This window comes from Vicia villosa, linkage group LG1 (genome assembly GCF_029867415.1).
Source record: "Vicia villosa cultivar HV-30 ecotype Madison, WI linkage group LG1, Vvil1.0, whole genome shotgun sequence".
Taxonomy (NCBI): domain Eukaryota; kingdom Viridiplantae; phylum Streptophyta; class Magnoliopsida; order Fabales; family Fabaceae; genus Vicia; species Vicia villosa.
Window position 1 is genome coordinate 177,320,903 of NC_081180.1, and position 20,322 is coordinate 177,341,224.

Below are 20,322 nucleotides of genomic sequence, written 5' to 3' on the forward strand. Positions count from 1 at the left end.
TCTTAGTATGATCTGTGGTTGCAGTTTTGTCTGATCTTCCACATCATAAAAGAAGGGTTGTGTTGTGAATAGTTGTTGAGTTGCAGTCACAAGTTCCAGTATGTAGTTTGGGCTAGAAAAAATTGATGGAAAATTGTTTTTGACTTGTGGAAAGTTCAAGTCAAAGATGTGTTGACATAATCAAGACTACACAAGGTGAAAGATTATGTCGATGATTGAAGAGCTTCTTACCAACATGGAAGTTGCACCATAAAGTTTCAACTTGGTTTTCGGCATGCGAAAATTCTTAAAGAGGTTTAATTTCAAGTGAAATCCAAGATATGATGTATGTGCTGGTCGTATCCGGTCTCACATTCTAGAGTAAATGCAGTAGCAACTGCATTTCGAAAGCAGCAACACCATTCGGTAAAATAGCGACCATGAAGTCCCCCCCATTTCCACTCTCCGCTGAGCCAGCCTCTCATGCAAGCTACTGCCACGTCTTTTAAGTTAGATAAATTGAACATCAAAGGGAATTTCTCCTTGAGACAAAATTCCTCTAACCAAACAGGGTGCTAGAAAGAAATTATGAAACCATTTCCAAAAAGAAATCTACAATTCGAAACAAAAATATTCCTTGGAAAATACTTATCTAAACAAATAATATCCCTCCACCAAGAAGAAGAAGTGAGAAACCTCCTATTTTGAAATCCACTAGAATTCACAACCTGCAAATTAATATCACCGTAACGAGCCTTCAGCACGTTATACCACAAGGCTTTAGATTTGACTAAAACCCTCCACCTCCACTAGTGGAGAAGGGCCACATTAAAATCGTCAATCCTTCTTAACCCAAGACCACCCTTTTCAATTGGAAGACAAACAACCTTCGAACTCGCCCAATGAATCTTTCTACGATCCTCTAAAACTCCCCAAACAACATTGATTTAAGAAAAGTCAATCTACCCCTAAAACTTAGCATACGACCCTTCCAACACCAAAGCCGGTTCTTCATCTTAGTCAAAATCCCCTTCCACATTGAGATCCTTCTAGAATTATACCCGATAGGAATTTCAAGAAAAATGAACTCTTTTTCTTCCTTCCTACAAGAAAGAAAACCAGTAGCAATTTCTAAGAAATGAGAATTAATATTCACACCAATTAGATTACTTTTGTGAAAGTTAATCCCCAATCCCACCACAAGCTCAAAACCCCTCATCAACACTGCCTTGATAGCCCAAATGTGCTTCCAACTACCATTTCTCACCATTAACGTGTCATCCGCAAATTGAAGGATGTTTACAAAGCATTTACCGTTGATGTTAAATCCCTCATAATCTCCATTCTCCACGGACTTACTAACCATCCCCTTTAAACCTTCCGCCACGATCACAAAAAAAAGGTAAAGGGATCACCTTGTCTCAAATCTCTCTCAAACAAAAACTCCTTTGTAGGACTACTGTTTATCAACACCGACATTTTACTAGAAAAAATCAACGCTTCAATTCATTTCATCCAAACTTCAACAAAGTCCATCATTCTTAACAAAAATTTAAGAAAACCCCAAATAACTTTATCGTAGGCATTTCCAAAATCAACTTTATTATGTGTTACGGAAAAATGTAATATATATATATATATATATATATATATATATATATATATATATATATATATATATATATATATATATATATATATATATATATATATATAAAGTATGCTAATAACACAAATAGTTAATACAATTACAAATTCAAAAAGTTCTCATAAAAAGACCAAATAAAATCTCAAAAAATTATATTTAGGACAAAATATACAAAACTGCACACAAACTGACAGCCTTTTAATTTTCAAAATATCGCGCCAGAAACCGGTTTCCATATATGGGGAAATTGGTTTCTACTACTAAAAACAGAATTCCAACAGCTGTCCAAAAGCACTTATCCAATAAGCTGTTTCTTTAAAACAGCTTATAAAGGCATCCAACTGCATTTGACTTATTCTACAACCATAACACCACCTTAATTCAAGTGCTCAACATTCTTCATACCCAATCTCCTCAATAGCTTCTTGAAATCTTCATTCAATACCGCTTTCGTCAACAAGTCCGCAACTTGTTCTTCACTTCTGCAGTATCCTAACCTCAACTGGCCTGCACTTACTAAATCTCTTAAGTAGTGAAAATGCATCTCAATATGCTTGCTTCTCCCATGTGCAATGGGATTTTTAGCAAGATTTATGGCTGAAATATTATCAGCCAACAATGTGACAGCACTATCAAAGTTGTTGCCCAGCTCCTTCAGTAGGTTCCTAAGTCACACCGCTTGGCACACACACAATGACGCAATGATATACTCGGCCTTACAAGACGAGAGTGCAACTACCGATTCCTTTTTAGAACACCAAGAGATTGGTGCTCCGCCGAACATAAAGACATATCCCGTCGTAGACTTTCTATCATCTTTATCTCCGCACCAACTTGAATCGGTATAACCAAGTAATTCACATTTACCACCATTATCCGTTGCGGAAAAGAGAATTCCACAACCAAGAGTTCCTTTAGTGTATCGAAGGATCCTCTTAATTGCAGCCAAGTGTGATACTTTAGGCTTCTCCATGAACCTACTAGCAATACCGACACTAAACGTCAAATCTGGCCGCGTATTGCACAAATACCTCAATGATCCAATTAACCTTCTATATTAAGTTGGATCCACATCTTGTTCATCTTCACTCTTGGACAATTGTAACCTTGCATCATCCGGTGTTATGGATGCATTACAATGCTCCATATCAAATCTATTCAAGATGTCTAACACATACTTCCTTTGATGCATAAGAAGCCCCACCTTTGACTTGTGGAACTCTATGCCAAGAAAATACTTCAATACACCAAGGTCACTCATCTCAAGCTCTTCTATAAGCTCACTCTTGAACTTTGAGATGTTTGATTCATTGCTGACCGTGATTAACAAGTCATCAACATAGAGGCAAAGTATGATAACATCCTTGCTCGCATCCGACTTCACATAAACATAATGTTCGGATACACACTTCTTGAAGCCTATGTCAAGCAAGAAACCATCAATGCGTTTGTTACAAGCTCTCAGAGCTTGTTCCAAACCATAAATAGCTTTCATTAGTTTGTAAACTCTATCCTCTTGATTCTTCACAATAAAACCGGGTGGTTGTCCCACATACATTTCTTCTTCAAGAGGGTCATTCAAGAAAGCGGATTTCACATCCATTTGAAAAATTGACCAATTGTTATTATTCGCAATAGCAACAACCAGCCGTATGGTTTCTATTCTAGCTACCGGTGCAAATACTTCTTCAAAGTTTATCCCCTCACGTTGCAAAAATCCCTTCGCCACTAGTCGAGCCTTATACTTGACTATTTCGCCTTTTGGATTTGCTTTTACCTTATAGACCCATCTCACACCGATTGACTTCTTTCTTTCCGGCAAATCAACCAACTCCCAAGTATTATTTTTCTCAATCGATTCCAGTTCCTCTTTCATCGCACACACCCACTTTGGATCGCTTAGTGCCTCTTCCGTGCTAACGGGCTCAGATTCGGCCATAAGCGCAAAGTGAATAAGATCACCATCATTTTTGATCTCGTTGTCGTGAAAACTTCACAATCTTGGAGCCTTTGAGGCATACCCTTCCTCCTAATTGGTATTTTGCTGGTTTCTGCATTATCAAAATTTTCGGAATTGACCGACTGCTGTACAAACTCTGCTGAAACATGGGAATCAGAATTTACTTCAGGAAACCTGTTTCCATTAGAAGGGAAACCGGTTTCTGCTACTTCAGAAACAGTCCCAAGAGCTGCAGATCGCGAGGGAAACCGGTTTCCATCTAGAGGGAAACCGATTTCTTCTACTGAAACTCCAATTTTTCTGTTTTCAAACTGCCACACCTCATCCACGATTAAATCCCGACTAACCACTATCTTCTTTCTACTCACATCAAAAAACTTGTAGCCTTTAGTAGGATGATAACCAACAAGTATCAACATCTCATCCTTGTCATCTAGCTTCTTTCGAAGTTGACACAGAATGTGTCGAAACGCAATCGAACCAAAAACACGTAAATGACTCAAGCTTGATTTATGACCAGACCATACTTCTTCTGGAGTTATTGTGCCAAGCTTCTTTATCAGGCACCTATTCAACAAATAGGCAACTATAGAAACAGCCTCACCCCACAACTCTTTCGATAGATTTTTACTCTTTAGCCTGCAACAGACCATATTCATTATTGATCGATTTTTCCTCTCGGCAATACCATTTTGTTGAGGCGTATAAGGTGGAACAACCTCATGCACTATGCCCTCATCATCATAATAATTCCCAAACTCACTTGAGGTATACTCGCCTCCACCATCAGTTTTGAGAATTTTCATCTTGTGACCACTTTGCCGCTCCACCATGGATTTAAACTGTTTGAACACATTAAACACCTCATCCTTCCTCTTAATAAGATAAATCCATAGTTTCCTACTGAAATCATCAATAAACGTGACAAAGTAATGATTGCCACCATATGAATTGACTTGCATTGGGCCGCAAACATCCGAATACACCACCTCAAGGTGATGGTTGGTCCTATGACCAGCATCCTTGTGTTGCTTCCCTTGAACACACTAATCACACACCTCAGCTGGAACAATAATCCTTGGCATCCCGGTCACCATACCGTGCTTTTGCAACATGTCCATATCTCGAAAATTAAGGTACCCAAGGCGATAGTGCCACAACCACTCCTCACAACTTGCCACTGTAGCTAAACACCGATGTTCCTTCGCTTTCAATGCTATATAGAAAGTTCTATTTGCAGCCATAGGTGCCTTAAGAACCAAAACTCCATTTTGATCCAAAACTCACAAATTCTTGTTTTCCATCCGAGTTGTGTAATTCTTCTCAAGCAATTGGCTAATACTCAAGAGATTACACTTAATTCCAGGGATAAAGAAAATATATTTGATCTAGGAATGACCGTCATGCTTCTTCATGATCAAAATATCCCCTACACCATCGGCCTCCAAAGTTGTATCGTCGACAAACTTTACCTTGTTCTTTGTAGCTTGATTGATCTTAACAAACCAATCCCTTATACCCGTCATATATGTTGAACAACCGGAATCCAAGTACCACTCATCGCTTGCTTGAATTCCATCTCGAACCGTTACCATCACGTTTTGTTCCGAACACATTTTGACACCTTTTTGCACAAAACTGCTACTGTTGTCCAGTTTTTTTGCTACTGTGGTTGTTGTCCAGCCCCTCTTCAATGCCATAATTCTCCTCTTTGATCATCACAAGAAGCGTATTATCCTCATCCGCTTCATGTCTACCAACCTTTGCTTCATCGGTTTGTTTCTCCTTTGGTTTCACGTTACATTCCTTTGCGAAATGCCCAAGCTTGTTATAATTAAAGCATTTAACTCCACTTTTGTCAAACACCTTGCGGGTGCCTTGACCACCTTTGGAGCAGCCCTCATCCTTGTGCCCCATTTGAGCCTTTGGATTTTGTAGATCTTTTCCACCATAGCCTTTCTCTCTTGGTTGCCATTTCCCATTCGACGCTTGTTCTTCTCTTTCAAACGTGCTTGCAAAGCTATTTCCGCTTTAGCCTTGTCGTTCCCTCTTTCGTCCATCCTTTGCTCATGAGCCTCAAGAGAGCTTTGAAGCTCATTCTTACTCAATGTTGCAAGGTCCTTGGATTCTTCAAGCGCTACCACAATATTGTCGAATCTTGATACCCAAACAAAACCTTCATTTGCTTTGCCCACTTAACATAGTTTTTCGAATCATGAATTGAAAGATTGAAAGGGAGTCGATCATTGGAAGTAGTTGCCATAATTCGTAGCGGATTAACGGATCACAACCAGAGCTCTTGATGCCAAATGTTGGAGCAAGTCAAAAACTCGCCATGAACATCAATGGTGAAAAGTGAATTTGGAGAAGATGAAGTTGAATAGAGTAAATTGAGAGAGAGAGAGAGAGAGAGAGAGAGAGAGAGAGAGAGAGAGGGGGGGGGGGGATAATTGAGGAGAAAAAAAATTTATTCACAGTGGCATTACACACATAACAAACTTTATAATGAGTTTATATAATGCTCTAACAACATAACAAACAAAACTAACAAAATTGCACACAACTGACAGCCTGTTAGTTTTCAAAATATCGCGCCAGAAACCGATTTTCATATATGGGGAAACCGGTTCCCACTACTAAAAACAGAATTCCAGCAGCTCTCCAGAAGCACTTTTTCAATAAACTATCTCTTCAAAACAGTTTCTAAAGAGATTCAACTGCACTTGACTTATTCTATATCCATCAATATTCATTTATTATTATTTTTTTTCCAAAAATTTACTCATACAGAATCATTACTAAAAACAATTAGTTATAAAAACTTGTAAAGGAAAATTTAAACCTCTCACAACTTTGTCATTAATTTAAGTGACGAATTTAGAGAGTTTCATACTTTCATGATGTTCATGTCTAATTTAAGTTTTTATTATAAGTAGTGAATATTATATAAAATCTTATAGTTGAAAATGATAGGCAACTAAATGAACAAATGTTTGGTAAAATAGACATTGACCTAGTTAGTAACAAATTTATTTTTCTTCAATTAGATATCTAAATATGCATTACATAAAGAAACACATTTTATACATCAAATTTGGTGTTATACCTATATTAATATTATTGATGTTGAGTTCTAGTGTGAGCAGGGCCTACATACCAAACTTATAGGCCTAAAACAAGGTATGAAATGAGACTAGTTAAAAATTAACACCAACAAAATAAAAAATCTTTTTAAATTTAATTAATATTTATAATATTTCATTTTTTAAAAAATTATTAATTTATAAATATCAACAAATTCTTTATTCAAATAAAAATAAATATGTTATCAAAGATTGAACCATAAATCAACAATTTAATTCATTTACTCGACTAACACATATTCGTTAACCTTCCTCATATTTCTATTTATAATGTTAAATGATATGAAAATAAAAATAAAAATAAAATTAAATATGTTATCAAAGATTGAACCATAAATCAACAATTTAATTCATTTACTCGACTAACACATATTCGTCAACCTTCCTCATATTTCTATTTATAATGTTAAATAATATAAAAATAAATATTTAATATATCAATAGATTGCTTAAAGTGTTAGTAAATCAATATTGAAATAAAATTAACGTGTAAAGTTTATACTATGTGACATAAAATAACTAATATTTATTAATTACAACTAAAATTTTAAGACCTAAAATTTGTGAAGCCTTAGTTAGATGGGTCTCTCTTATCTTCCCTTGGTCGACCTTGAGTGATAGTGATTGTTATCATGTCGATTATAAATGGATGATTAGTATATATATAATATACGAGTCTTGGATTGTCTTATTTATTTTAACTATATGATATTTTATTCAATAAATAATATAGGAGTCTTGCTTCAACTTAGTAGAAAATAAATCTTATGTCAGGTCACGTTAAAAGACTGGGAAGACTCACTTCATAAAAATATTATTAGATATATATGAGAGTGTATTAGTCTTACATTGATTATAATTTAAAAATGTTAAATTTATAACATATGTGATTGATATAACAAAACCTTTAAATTTTGGGTGGACAACATTTTATATATTGATTCTCATTTAATCTTATTTTTAATATTTATCTGATCCAACAAAATATTTCAAATGAGTTTAGATAATAATTTATTTTTTTTGTAATCGATAATAATTTAATTGATTGAAATTATATTGTTCTGAAATAAAAAATATTGTTAAAAAGTTTGGTGGCTAAAATACAAACTTTTTAAATTATAATATTTATAAAAATGTTACAAATAATTTAAACTCTTTTTTTATAAAAAATATTAATTTTGATTCTTTTATTTTATCTCATTTAAAAAATTAATTATTTAATTTTAAGATAAGTTAGTGAAAAATGGAAATGAGATTAACAAAAATAAACTTTAAGTTGAAACGTCCAAAAATTGCAAGGTGATCTTATTCATCAAACATCTATTCTCCATATGAGATGTTTTCTTGGTTATCAACATGAGTTTAATCTTGAATCATCTTCTATCAACTCAACAAAACTTTACAACTTTAAATATTATTTAATCAAAAAAACTCTAGTGCATATCGTTATACCATTTTCAAAAGGTGGATATTATATTAGATAATTCAAGTTATGATATGAAATTATGAATGAAGTAAAAGTTGAAAGCAAGTAATTAAAATATCTTGGCGCAGAAAGAAAGAGTACTATAGTTTAGTGGTAGACAAGAGTAACAAAGAAAGGTGATTAAAGAAAGTGAAGTTAGAGGACACGATTAACTCGTGCGCTCACTACAAACCAAACAAGTTGTGTTGTGTTGTGTCCATATGTTTCGTACTCTTGGTGTCTGTTGGCAGAGATTAATTCACGTGCTGAAAATTTTAATGACTCACCGCACCATTTCTCTGACATATACTTTTGCTCACTGATTACATCACAACAAAGATTCCTTTTTTTCTCTTTATATAATTTTTTTATTATTGAAAATAAAATCCTTTGGGGGTTGAGATTTTCAAGTTTGATACTATTGTAAATTGTATTGATTTAATTAAATATTTTTTATTTTTAATATATTAAAATTTGAGGAGAGTATGAAATTTGTTGCTGACGAGGTGATGAATCATCTTTGGTGCTTAAGGTATGGTAGGGTGGGCTCACATCTAAAGGGAGACCCACCATTTTTTTATGAAAAGAAAAAAAAAAGTAAATTAAAGGATTTTTTTAGTGTGTAAATGTTTTATTTGGGTCAAATCTATTTGATAAGTGTGTAAAAGATATTTGTTTACTCTAAAGTAATTCAATAAAAAATAACTAAATGTCTTTATTAAATCAGCTCAAATGATAGTTATATAAGGACATCAGATATAGAGGCGCGAGTTTGAACTCGCGACATTTTACTTATTCATCTTTAAAGGTGAGAATCACCATTTATTATATGAAGTTGCGCAAAGTAAAGAGTATAATCTCAAGTATTTTGTAGGTTTTATAACGAATTCTAGGATTTAAAGATATTCTACGATTGTGATCAAAGCAAGTTTTTTGTCGATGATGGTCTAAACATCTCTGATTTATGATGATCCACATACCTCTTAGTAGGTTGAGAAGATAAGTCTGTGGTGGACATATTTATCTCGTATGTTAACAAACTCTTGTATCCAACTATCCATAGAGAATGACAAGCCACCTTATGTTGGCATTCCCTCGAAAGGGGGAGCTTTTATCAGGATTACTTGGTAATCAATCTAGTACACTATTTAATGGTTGAATGATAGAAAAACTCCGATTAACCCTTTAAAAAAATGTGTTTAATATATTGCACATCTTTAAAAATTAATTTTTCTAACCAAATAGATGAGTTTTCTATTGCTTTTCTAGAAATTAGGAGCAAAAAGAATGTGCGCCAAAGAAGAATGTAGCCCAAGGCCCAAAAATCACCAAGGATGTTTAATTGCAAAAGTCCGATCAATTGGGGCCACATGCAAATTAATTGGGTTGCATTCACGCTTCAATTTTCAAGTCAAACCAAATAGAAAATTCATCTCCAAGTCAACTAAATATGCGCATTAATAACCAACACGTGAAATCCTTTAAAATATCAGGACACAATCGATAGGAGCCTTAATCAAATTGATTGGACAAGAAAACTTTGAAAGATTTGGTTCTGATCTTTATTGGGCATATTGTTCATTGATCTTGTGCAAGTTTTACACGTCCAAAATCCCTAGAAGCTCTGGCATAAATAGGTAAACCTTTTTCAATCTTTTGCATATCTTATTTTCTCTCTCTCTCTCTCTCTCTCTCTCTATATATATATATATATATTGTTGTGTGTGTTACTTCAAAAATTCCATCATCATCAACATGGCACGTATGAGGCTAATATTTACTTCTATCAGTGATGATTTCATATCTCAACAACAAGAAGCATAATTCTTCCAAGACTTCACAAGCAGAATTGTTTGAGAATTCACGATTTGGATTTTGGAATATTTAGGGAATTTGAATGCTTCAAGATTGTTGAAGAGTTAAAATTATCCACAATCCTCTAAGAAAAATGTATCCATCATTGGTCATGATGTTTTTCTCAAACCTTTATTTCACTAATGGGTTAGTTTTCTATGAAGTAAGAAAACAGAAGATATCTCTATCTCAGGGAGAATTTGTAAACATCTTGGATCTTCCCCGTGAAGGACCTATTTTCAAGCCAGAAGAATAAGGTGGCAACTTTAACTTCAAGACTATTGCGACCTCGTTTTTGAAAAACTCAATATCCTTGACACTCTCTCCTTTCACTGTAGTTTCCATACTCCCTGACATTATACTAATACTATGTGACCAATCACATAATCTTCATGAGAAAAAGCAATTTAAGTCACCTAACGAGGTTTGATGTTGAAACTGTATGGATAATTGCAAATCGAAACAAACTAAGGAAGTGGAGTAATACAATACATATTGGAAAGCAAGAGAAAAAGATTATGATTACCGTATGGTAATTTGGTCACAAAAATCTTGGAACACACCAGATTTAACCTTGATAAAGAAGACTTCAAAGAAGATGTGAAAAAAATAGGAGAAGTAACTCTAGCAACAAGGATGTATAACTGAATCTAGAAGATTTCGACTATGACCTCCATGAACTACCCTCTGCTTAAGATTTTCTCAATAATATAATCAAGAGATTAAAGAGGACAAATCATAAGATCAACTTCCTGGATTTCCATTTTTCCCAAGACTTGAGACAACCACCTCCTTGATTATTCACTGATGATGATGAGGATGATGAAGAATAGTCTCACCTATGTGTCTTAGTCTTTAAGTGTGTTTGGTTTTAAGCCTTCTTTTGAATTTCTTTAGGTCTTGCAAATTCCATACTTTATGTACTTTGAATTATAATATAATTTTAATGAATGAAATGTTTGTTTTTCCCTTTCCTAAATGCTTTCTCTTTCTAAATGCTTATATGACAATGTGCTTGCATATTTAAATTTTTGCATTGCATCTTTACCCGACTTTTTGAATATGACAAAGGGGGAGAAATATACTTTCAAGAGGAGTAAAGTATACTCTCTACCCATATAAGGGGGAGTTTAATTACTTAGATTTTAATCTACCAGTTGTTTCTTTTACCACCTCCCAGAGAGATGTATTGTCATTATCAAAAACAGGAAGGTTGTGAATTATGTGTAAGTACGAAGTGCGTCTAAGAGGGGGGTGAATTAGGTTCTTAAATTTTTTTATCGATTTTTGATGATGTATGAATTAATTTTCTGGTTTATGGGGAAGTTATGGAAGATGTAAAGTGCAGAAAAATAAATGACACAAGGATATATCCTGGTTCCCCTCACAATCCGTGAGTACTCTAGTCCCCTTATGCAGTAAGATATTTCACTACTATTGGTAACTTATACACGACAAACCAAAGACCAAGAACAATCCTCTTGGACCAAGAACAATCTTCTTGGATTTTACACTAAGTCCACTGAGAGAACAATCTTCCCTTAATGACTTTCTTGTTTCCAACAATCCTGGACAAAACAAGTATTCAAACAAACAATCTTATTTTCAACAATTTTGAAAAATAAGATATGGATATAACAAGAACTTTTTGAATATATAAGTTTGTATAGGTATAAGACTTTAATCTAATGAATAAGGTCTTCTTCTCTTTCAAATATGAAAATTCACACTTGATATAAAACTTGAGTGCTCAAGAACTTTATTTAATGATTGTAATACGGTGAACTGACTTTATCAAAATGTTGCGGTAAGCAAGAGTCGCCACCGACTTTTATTTTATCCAAATATCAGAAAGGCTAAAAGAACAGAAAAAACCTTTAGAAGAAATTTTGAGTTCGGGGGGTAATTTATGCAAAGGGAAGGTGTAAGGCACCCTTTGCATCCATGGTTATCCATGGGCTCTTAATTTCTTTGCTCGTTTGAAAAGAAATGTAGAAGAAGAGAATACGGACTTTAGCTCGTAAATGAGCGTAGCCTTATTGAAGGTTTATGAAAAATTGTAAGAAAAAGATTTAAACCAGAGCAAGGCAATTAGGAGCAATTACCTTAATGTTTGTAGAAAAAAATCTTTTAGCCTTTCAAGGTGAAAGAGTCTATCCATGCCATAAGAGGGCATGAAGTCTTTCGTTTGGATGTTTACGGGTCATCGAGTTATCGTTCGCCATAAGACTGTCCCAGGCCATAGAGAGGCAGGTAGTCTAAGGGAAGGATCTGAATAGCCTTTCGTTTAGGCAACCAGAGGATACCTCAGCCCTTTCGTAGGCAACCAGAGGATACCTCAGCCCTTCGAAGGCAGCATCATTAGGGACTTATGATCTTTGCATTAGTCGAGGCAACATGGCTGAGGCATCCTCGTATTCGAGGGACATGGCTATTCTGCAAAAAAACACAAGGCAACAGGCAACAGGCAACGAGAGAGGTTACCAAAAAAGAGTGCGTGGGTGCAACAATCATGTGATTAATTCAGAGATTATCTTATAATTAATTATTCTAAATTCAATTCATAGTTACCACTCCCTAGGATTATTAACCACAACAATTAATATGGGGAAGGGGAAAAAGAAACCAGCGGATCAATAGTGCAATAGGTCTAACACAAGTAATAATTATAAAAAGGTAAATGGTTTTAGGGTTACCGACTATTGAGCTTTGGCGGTTGGCTAACCGTGAAAGATTGGAAAAGGAAAAATAAACACGAAGGGGTGAGTGTATTATCAATTCAAATGACAATTAAGGGTAAACCTAATTTGATAAAAGAGGGCAAAATAGATACTTAAACATAAAATAAGACTTAGCTTTTGATTTGATCTGATATGGTTCGTAGTCGGAGGTAGCCTCGAGGTTAACCCTGAAAAAGGAGCAAAAATAGGCAAGATACGTGAGTGCAAAAGAGTCCATTGACTTTCGAGGTTTTAACCCTAATAACAATTTTATAATGCAAATAAATATTTAAATGATAAAAATAAAAAAAGGATAAAGTTGGGACTTAGCTTCGTAAGAGGCGTGGCACGTTGTCGGAAGGTGTCTGGTGATTACCCTGAAAAACTGCACAATAAGAGAAAAATTTTCAGTGTAGGAGTGATCTTTGAAAAAAACCTCATTAGGACACAAATTGACTAAGTTTAATAGAATAAATAAAATCGAATTAATTAATTATTGGTTTTCAACCTAATTAATCCTAATTTATTTATCTAATTACTTAACCTAATTATTTAAATTAATTAATCAAATCTAAGTTGTTTTCTTAAAATTAAATTCTAATTTAAATCATTTAATTAAAATTAAAACCTAATTAACACTTATTTTAACTAAAATTATATTTACAAATTAAAGATAATAAAACTAAAAAGGTTTAAGAGAATTCATGATTCAAAAAGAAGAAATAGTTTTTTTTATTGTATATAAAAACAATAATTAAAAGCTAATTATAAATAAAGAAAATAAATAAATAAATAAAATTAAAGAAAAAGTTAAAAAACTTAGCGTAGGAATCAGGTATGGCAAGCCTGTGATGGTTCATGGTGGATAAGCGTCATCAGAGGCGTTGGATCCAGCCGTACTGGGCATCTGACGGTGATGATGAAGAGGCGCACCATAGGCGTGTTGATGGTGTAACACTGAATCTATACAGAAGAACTCCTTGTTAACCCACAATCCTTTGTTTACCAACACGCATCTCTTACAAACTGTGCTATTTATCCATTGCTGCCAATTATATACGAGAATAACATAATATACATAATCAAATATTTTCAGAAATTCAAACCAAAAATACGCGCCCTCTCCTTCTTCTTCTTCGCTGGTTTTCTGAGTTTTGTTTGCTACGAATCAGACGCGATTTTGCTACGACGTTCATCCATGGCCAATTCCTGCAAATCCTAAACTCGTAATACAAACATGATAAATCATAACCAAGGCCCCATAATGACTATAAGTGACATTACGGATTCAACCGAATAATCAATTTGGCCTAAAATCACACCTACACGAAACCCCTATTTGAGGACCACAGAACCCTAACAATGGCAACACGCAAAAACCATGCTCAAACCTCACCAAACTATCCAGAAACCACATTGACATTCATACAAACATGAACACATAATCAAAACATGATGAACATACATAAAGTGCCAGAATCGAAACCAAAATTTAACAGCGCAAACCGTGAGTAAAGGGAGTGAGATTCTGGGCGCTTCGACTTGAGGGAACGAATGGAATTCCTTCACTGATGTCCCAGGAGTATGTCTGAATCTTCAGAGCGCCTTGATTCAAGCTTTAAATCCGAAATCGACCTTGACCTTCTTTGAGATTTTTCAAGAGAAGTTAGGGCTTTTAGACTGCAGAAATTCGTCCCCCAACCCTTATGAATACCTTTTATACTTATAGTGCAAGGTATTAGGTTATCAAAATTGGTTTAAATCTTCTTGAATTAAGCATTGGAGATTTGATTGAAATATGGTTTTAAAGACTTCCAAATTTGGCTCAAATTGCTTCAATCTCTTCCAATTCACCTATGCACGAATTTGGATTGTAAATATGCCATAAATGATGATTGGAATTGGTTGATAATCAAACTTTAAATCAAATCTCTTCACAATTTTTTCAAATCTTTGATTTCCATCCTTTTTTAATGAATAAAAATTCATTAAAAAATCAAATAATAATTAAAAATTCGTGGCATTCATATTGGAACTTCTAGATGACTTGTATGGCAAGATTGAATCTTAAAATCATGGGCCTATTTGCAAAAAAAATCATTTGGAAGCCTTTTATTTCACATTTTTTCCTTTAAAATTGTCCAACTTTGACAAGGCATATCTCCCTCAATTTTTAAGGTATGGAAGAGTTCTAGGACTTTTTGGAAACCTCAAGATGTCCTCTACAAGCCACTTTGGAAGAATTTTTTCATTTGAAGAATTTATCTTGATGATATGGGCTTTGACAAAAAACTGCTTTTGGTTGACTTTTGAAAAGAACCTATAATGTTTTGATGGAGAGTTGAAGTTACAGCATTTGCCCCATGTATCCAAGGACGTCCAAGTAGACAGGAGTAGGCGGGACGAATATCCATCACATTGAACACAGTATTGAAAGTCTGGGAACCTACTCTGATCGGGAGCTCAACCTCGCCATATACAATACTCATTGTACCATCGAAAGCTTTTACTATCATATCACTGGATTTCAGCTCAATTCCGTCAACATTGAGTTTTTCCAGCACCAACTTGGTTAGTACATTCAGAGACGAAACATTGTCAACCAGTATATGAGCCAGAGTGGTGCCCCCACATTCAATGGAGATGTGTAGCGCCTTGTTGTGGTTCTTTCCGCTGGGACTCAGATCAGCATCAGAAAAACCAAGGTAATTGTCTGTCGTCAGGTTTGCAATACAATTCTCGAGTTGAGTGACAGAAATCTCTTGTGGCACATGAGCAGCCTCTAGAAACTTTATCATAGCTTTGGCATGAGCCTTGGAACAACTTAAGAGTGACAGCATAGAGATCTTGGAAGGAGTATGCCCCATCTGTTCAACAATGTCATAATCACTCTTGCGGATGATCTTCAGGAACTCATTTGCTTCTTCAGGGGATGAATGTTCAGTAACAGTCTCGGCTAGGGTCTGGACAGGTTCTTTACCTCGAGTATCAGCATTTGGAGTGATAGTAACAGCAGGTGAAGCAGTGTTCGGAGAGATTTTCGGAGAAAACACCCTTCCACTTCTTGTCACTTTACTAGTTCTAGCAATATTACCCACGTCGGGATTGGCGTCTTCAGAAACTTTGTCAGCTGTGAGTTCTTGCTTAACTCCTTGGATATAGACCTCGGCACCATAGTTCCACGGGATAGCCTTGTCAGAAGAATACGGAACCGGACCAGGTTTAGTGATGATGATAGGAGCCACGCGGGGCTCAGCAAAAATCTCGAAGGGAGCCTTAGTAGGGATCTTTAATGGAGCTTTTGAAATTACAGATACATCTTCAATTTTCAAGCCACAAGAGAAACCTTCGCACAAATCTTCAACAGAAGGAGTCTTCTCAAATCTGATAGTGCCACGATCCATCCAGCCTTGAATACCTCTTTTCAAATTCTCACAACCATTAGGTAGGGATGCACAGTAATAACAACCTGGGTCGCAACCTGGAAATAAACCAGCTCGCAGCAGCTTTCTCTTGATGTCAGGGAGAGGAGTTGACATATCTCTCACATCATAGACATGGATTGTGTCTATGATAGCATTAACAGTCTTGTCGTGCTTCGGCATGGGAGCAGTAATGACATTAGGAGTCTCTGGAGCATCGAACTCGATTTCACCAGCTTCTATCATGTCTTGGACTTTGTTCTTCAGGGCCCAATAGTTGTCTGCATGGTGCCCAGGAGCATTGGAATGATAAGCACATGTGGCTTTGGGATCATAAGTTGGATTTGCAGTGTTGACAAATTTTGGAGGATCCTTCGGGGTGACCAAGTTAGCCTTCAATAGATGTTGTAGGGCTTGAGACAAAGGCATGTTGATGGGAGTGAATTGTCTTCTTGGTCTGTCTGTCTTGCGCTGATACCCTTGTCTAGGAGCTTGCTGAGATGTTGGTGTAGAGATGAGGACAACTCCAATATATTGATTCTGATCATTCTTATTGCGGCCCCCACTGACTATGAACAGCATTAGACTCCTTTCTTCCATGATAGGGCTTCTTTGCAGTACCAGAAGATGTGCCTACTTGGATCTTCCCACTTCGAATACCACTCTCCACGCGTTCTCCAGTCATTATGAGATTAGTGAAACCAGATGAGGAACTACCCAGCAAGTGACTATAGAACGGCCCAGTTAGCATGCCCATGAACATGTCCACCAACTCCCTATCAGTCAAGGAAGGTTGGACTCTTCCAGCTAGATCTCTCCACTTTTGCGCATACTCCTTGAAACTTTCCTTAGGTCCCATATACATGCTTTGTAGTTGCATGCGAGTTGGTCTCAGGTCAGAATTATATTCGTATTGCCTGAAGAAAGCAGTAGCCATATCCTCCCATATGCGAATATTGGCATTCTCCAGCTGATAATACCATTCTAGTTGAGTCCCAAACAAACTCTCTTGGAAGAAATGAATCCACAGTCTTTTGTCTTCAGTATGAGGTTGGATCTTCCTCACATATGATCTTAGATGCATCTTGGGGCAAGAGACTCTATCATACTTAGCAAAAGTCGGAATCTTGAATTTGGGGGGAATGACGACTCCAGGGATGAGCCCTAGTTCCTCAAAATCAAGCCCAGGTACCTTCTGAATTTCCATATTTCTTAGACGCTCCTCTAGTAACCTATACTTCTCATCAACATAGTCTTCGTCATGGAAATAGTCTCCCTCATCATCCTCTTGGTTAGCAGAACCTCCATTGCTTGCAGCGTTGGTCTCCATACTAGCATCATCATCCTCTTCTTCTTTCTTGGGAATTTCAGCTTCTTCAGGCTTTTTGAGAGGGCCTTTGAATCTTCTTCCAAGATTGAGAACACCTTTGGGTTTCTTGGTCTTCTTCTCCTTCTTAGTCAGAAGAGCTTTCAGTTCATCTTGCCCCCTGGACAAGTTCAGGATCAAGTCTTGAAATTCAGCATTCTGAGTTTGGAGATTCTTGACAGTTTGTTCAAGATCCATTTTCTCACTAAAATAAACAGCGGAAAGATGAAGTATTTGCTTTATAAAACCTGTGATGTAATGTTTATGAATGGTATGATTATGCATATGCAATGTTTTCAAGGACCTTGAAATTTAAATTTGTTTAAACAAAAGAAAAGAAACAAATTTTATTAGTAATAATTAAATTGTACTTAAATATGGTTCTTTGCCATTTTTAGGCTTACAAAAGAAAACAAATAAATAATAAACAACTAGAAATAATAATAATAAAATAAACTTCTTCAAGTTTCCCATGGATGCTTTCTCTTTGATCCGATGAAGTTGTTGATGCCTTGCTCCGCATGAAGTAGTTTCGTGAGCTCTAACACTTGCTTTTCTTTTGCACGGAATTGAGCTTCAAAAGTATCCCTTTCTTCTTTCAATTGAACCTTTTCTTCACATTCAGGTTCAACAATCACAGGTCTAACATAGGGATATGGCATGATAAAACGTTGAGCGCGAGTGCGCACCCATCTGAGATAAGGCTCTGAAGGAAGGGAGTTCTTTTGCCCCCAACTCTTTCTATCGACCTTGTACACTTTGTTCTAAGCGCGTATGAACTCTCGACGTTGGTTTTGAACATCTTCTTCATAGTTGAAAACAACCCCTTCAATAATCAAGTGATGAGGACCATCTCTGCGAGCATAGCCAAACTGTCGTAGGGCCAATGAAGGGTTGTAGGTAATTCCCCCTCTAATGCCAAGGAGTGGCACATTAGGAAACTTCCCACAATGATCAATAATAGTGACGTACTCCTGAGATATGACGTGCCAACGGATATCAGAATGAGAAAGTGACATAATCCTTTGGGACCATTGCATCTTTTGATCATTTCTTACTACTGAACGAGGAAGGTGCGAAATAAACCACCTAGCTAGCAAAGGTGTGCAACACATAAGAGTTCCTCGCTTCTTCATGATGCGGGAGTGCAGAGAGTGTAGAATATCTCCAAGTAATGCAGGTACCAGATTGTGAGTCAAGAAGATCTTAATTGCATGCACATCAATGAATTGATCAGGATTAAGAAACAACACCAAACCATATATCAATAAGGCCAGAATATCTTCAAATGCATGGTAACTCATGGCTTTCAGGAATTGTCGAGCTTTCCCAAATAAGAATTTGGCCGAGAGACCTTCGACCCCATTCTTGGTGTCCCAGTTGGAAGCAATGTCTGATCTCTTTAGGTGTAGCACAGCAGCAATAGTCTCAGGTTTTGGAGTGCTCTCCAAACCAGTGAAGGGTAACTGATCAGAGATGGGTATACCAAGTAAATCCTAGAACTCCTCCAAGGTAGGTACCAACTAATAATCTGGAAAAGTAAAGCAATGATGCTCGGGATCGAAGAATTGGCATAAGACTCTCATCATATCTTCTTCAAATGGAGAGGTGACCAGTCGGAGTAGATAACCATGTCTTTCAGCAAACTTAGAATCTCCAGGAACTTCTAAGGCAAGCTCCTTGAGCTCAGAAGGTATCCCCACGAAGTTGAGTCGTACATAATCCCTAGTAGCAAAAGCCATGTCCTATAAAACAGTACAAAGATAAATTTCTTGGTCCTTGAAATCGTTAGTGGATATGATATGCCATGATGTCATGATGTCATGATGCCAAGTAGATAATAACCACAAACAAGTCACACAATTGCCTTAAGGGTAGGCTTGCATGAAGTCCATAGGTATATACCCTCCTTCATTTTGTTTAGTTGGTTCAACCTGTCTTAAAAAGTAACCGAGTTCTATGGTGCTCATATCCCTGATCTTTCTCGTGGGCATTGTCTCAACATAGCGCTCAATCGGCCAGCCAAAAGCATCCCTAGAGTCCAATCTCAATGAGTGTAGCATCGAGTATCAACCGGCTTCAGTCAGGAATCCAAAGCCAGCCATCTTGCTACTTCTTATAAGTCAAAGTTAAGTTCAACTAAGGTTCTAAAGGCGAATTAGTGCTTATGACACCATGCGGTAGCCAAATGTCTCCTCGATCAGATTCAAGGGCCATCAGGACAAATCAAAGCGTCGCACTAACGGTGGCTACCAGTTCAACCATAACGATACATGTCGTACAGCCTCCCTGGTCTCATGCCACATACTTAAGGTACACTAGATCCGGGTGTAGGATCTTTCACACAGCAGAATACCCAAAACAGCCTTGAAAATTAAAGCAAGCAAAACAAACAATAGAAAACATTTTAAAGTGAATCCTAAGCTTTTAAGGTAACCCCTCTTTTTAATCGAAAATCCCCGGCAGAGTCGCCAGTTCTGTAATACGGTGAACTGACTTTTTATCGAAATGTGCGGTTAAGCAAGAGTCGCCACCGACTTTTATTTTATCCAAATTAAATAGAAAGGCTAAAAGAAGAGGAAAAACCTTTTAAATAAAAACTGAGTTCGGGGGGTAATTATGCAAAGGGAAGGTGTAAGACACCCTTTGCATCCATGGTTATCCATGGGCTCTTAATTGCTTTGCTCGTTTGGAAAAGAAATGTAGAAGAAGAAACAAGGACTTTAGCTCGTAAATGAGCGTAGCCTTGATAGTGTTTAGAAAAT

General features: G+C 36.2%; 2 protein-coding genes across 2 annotated transcripts; both read right to left on the reverse strand.

The window, feature by feature from the left end:
• Nucleotides 1-901: 901 nt before the first annotated feature.
• On the reverse strand, nucleotides 902-1,345 carry LOC131660095 (uncharacterized). Its single transcript, XM_058929234.1, has one exon. It carries the CDS (start codon nucleotides 1,343-1,345, stop codon nucleotides 902-904), a length of 444 nt encoding a protein of 147 aa, XP_058785217.1.
• Nucleotides 1,346-2,003: 658 nt separating this feature from the next.
• LOC131660105 (secreted RxLR effector protein 161-like) lies at nucleotides 2,004-2,600 on the reverse strand. The gene is made up of 2 exons (XM_058929245.1): nucleotides 2,318-2,600; nucleotides 2,004-2,224 (listed from the first exon to the last, which is right to left on the reverse strand). Exons 1-2 carry the CDS (start codon nucleotides 2,598-2,600, stop codon nucleotides 2,004-2,006), a joined length of 504 nt encoding a protein of 167 aa, XP_058785228.1.
• Between the last annotated feature and the right edge of the window lie 17,722 nt (nucleotides 2,601-20,322).

Bases quoted from the DNA above. Each gene is read 5' to 3' on its own strand.
- LOC131660095 (XM_058929234.1), bottom strand. From the start codon at position 1,345: ATGGTTAGTAAGTCCGTGGAGAATGGAGATTATGAGGGATTTAACATC.
- LOC131660105 (XM_058929245.1), bottom strand. From the start codon at position 2,600: ATGGAGAAGCCTAAAGTATCACACTTGGCTGCAATTAAGAGGATCCTT. The intron at 2,225-2,317 runs GTGTGTGCCAAG...ATAATATTTCAG, and splicing joins GTATATCATTGCGTCATTGT to CCATAAATCTTGCTAAAAAT.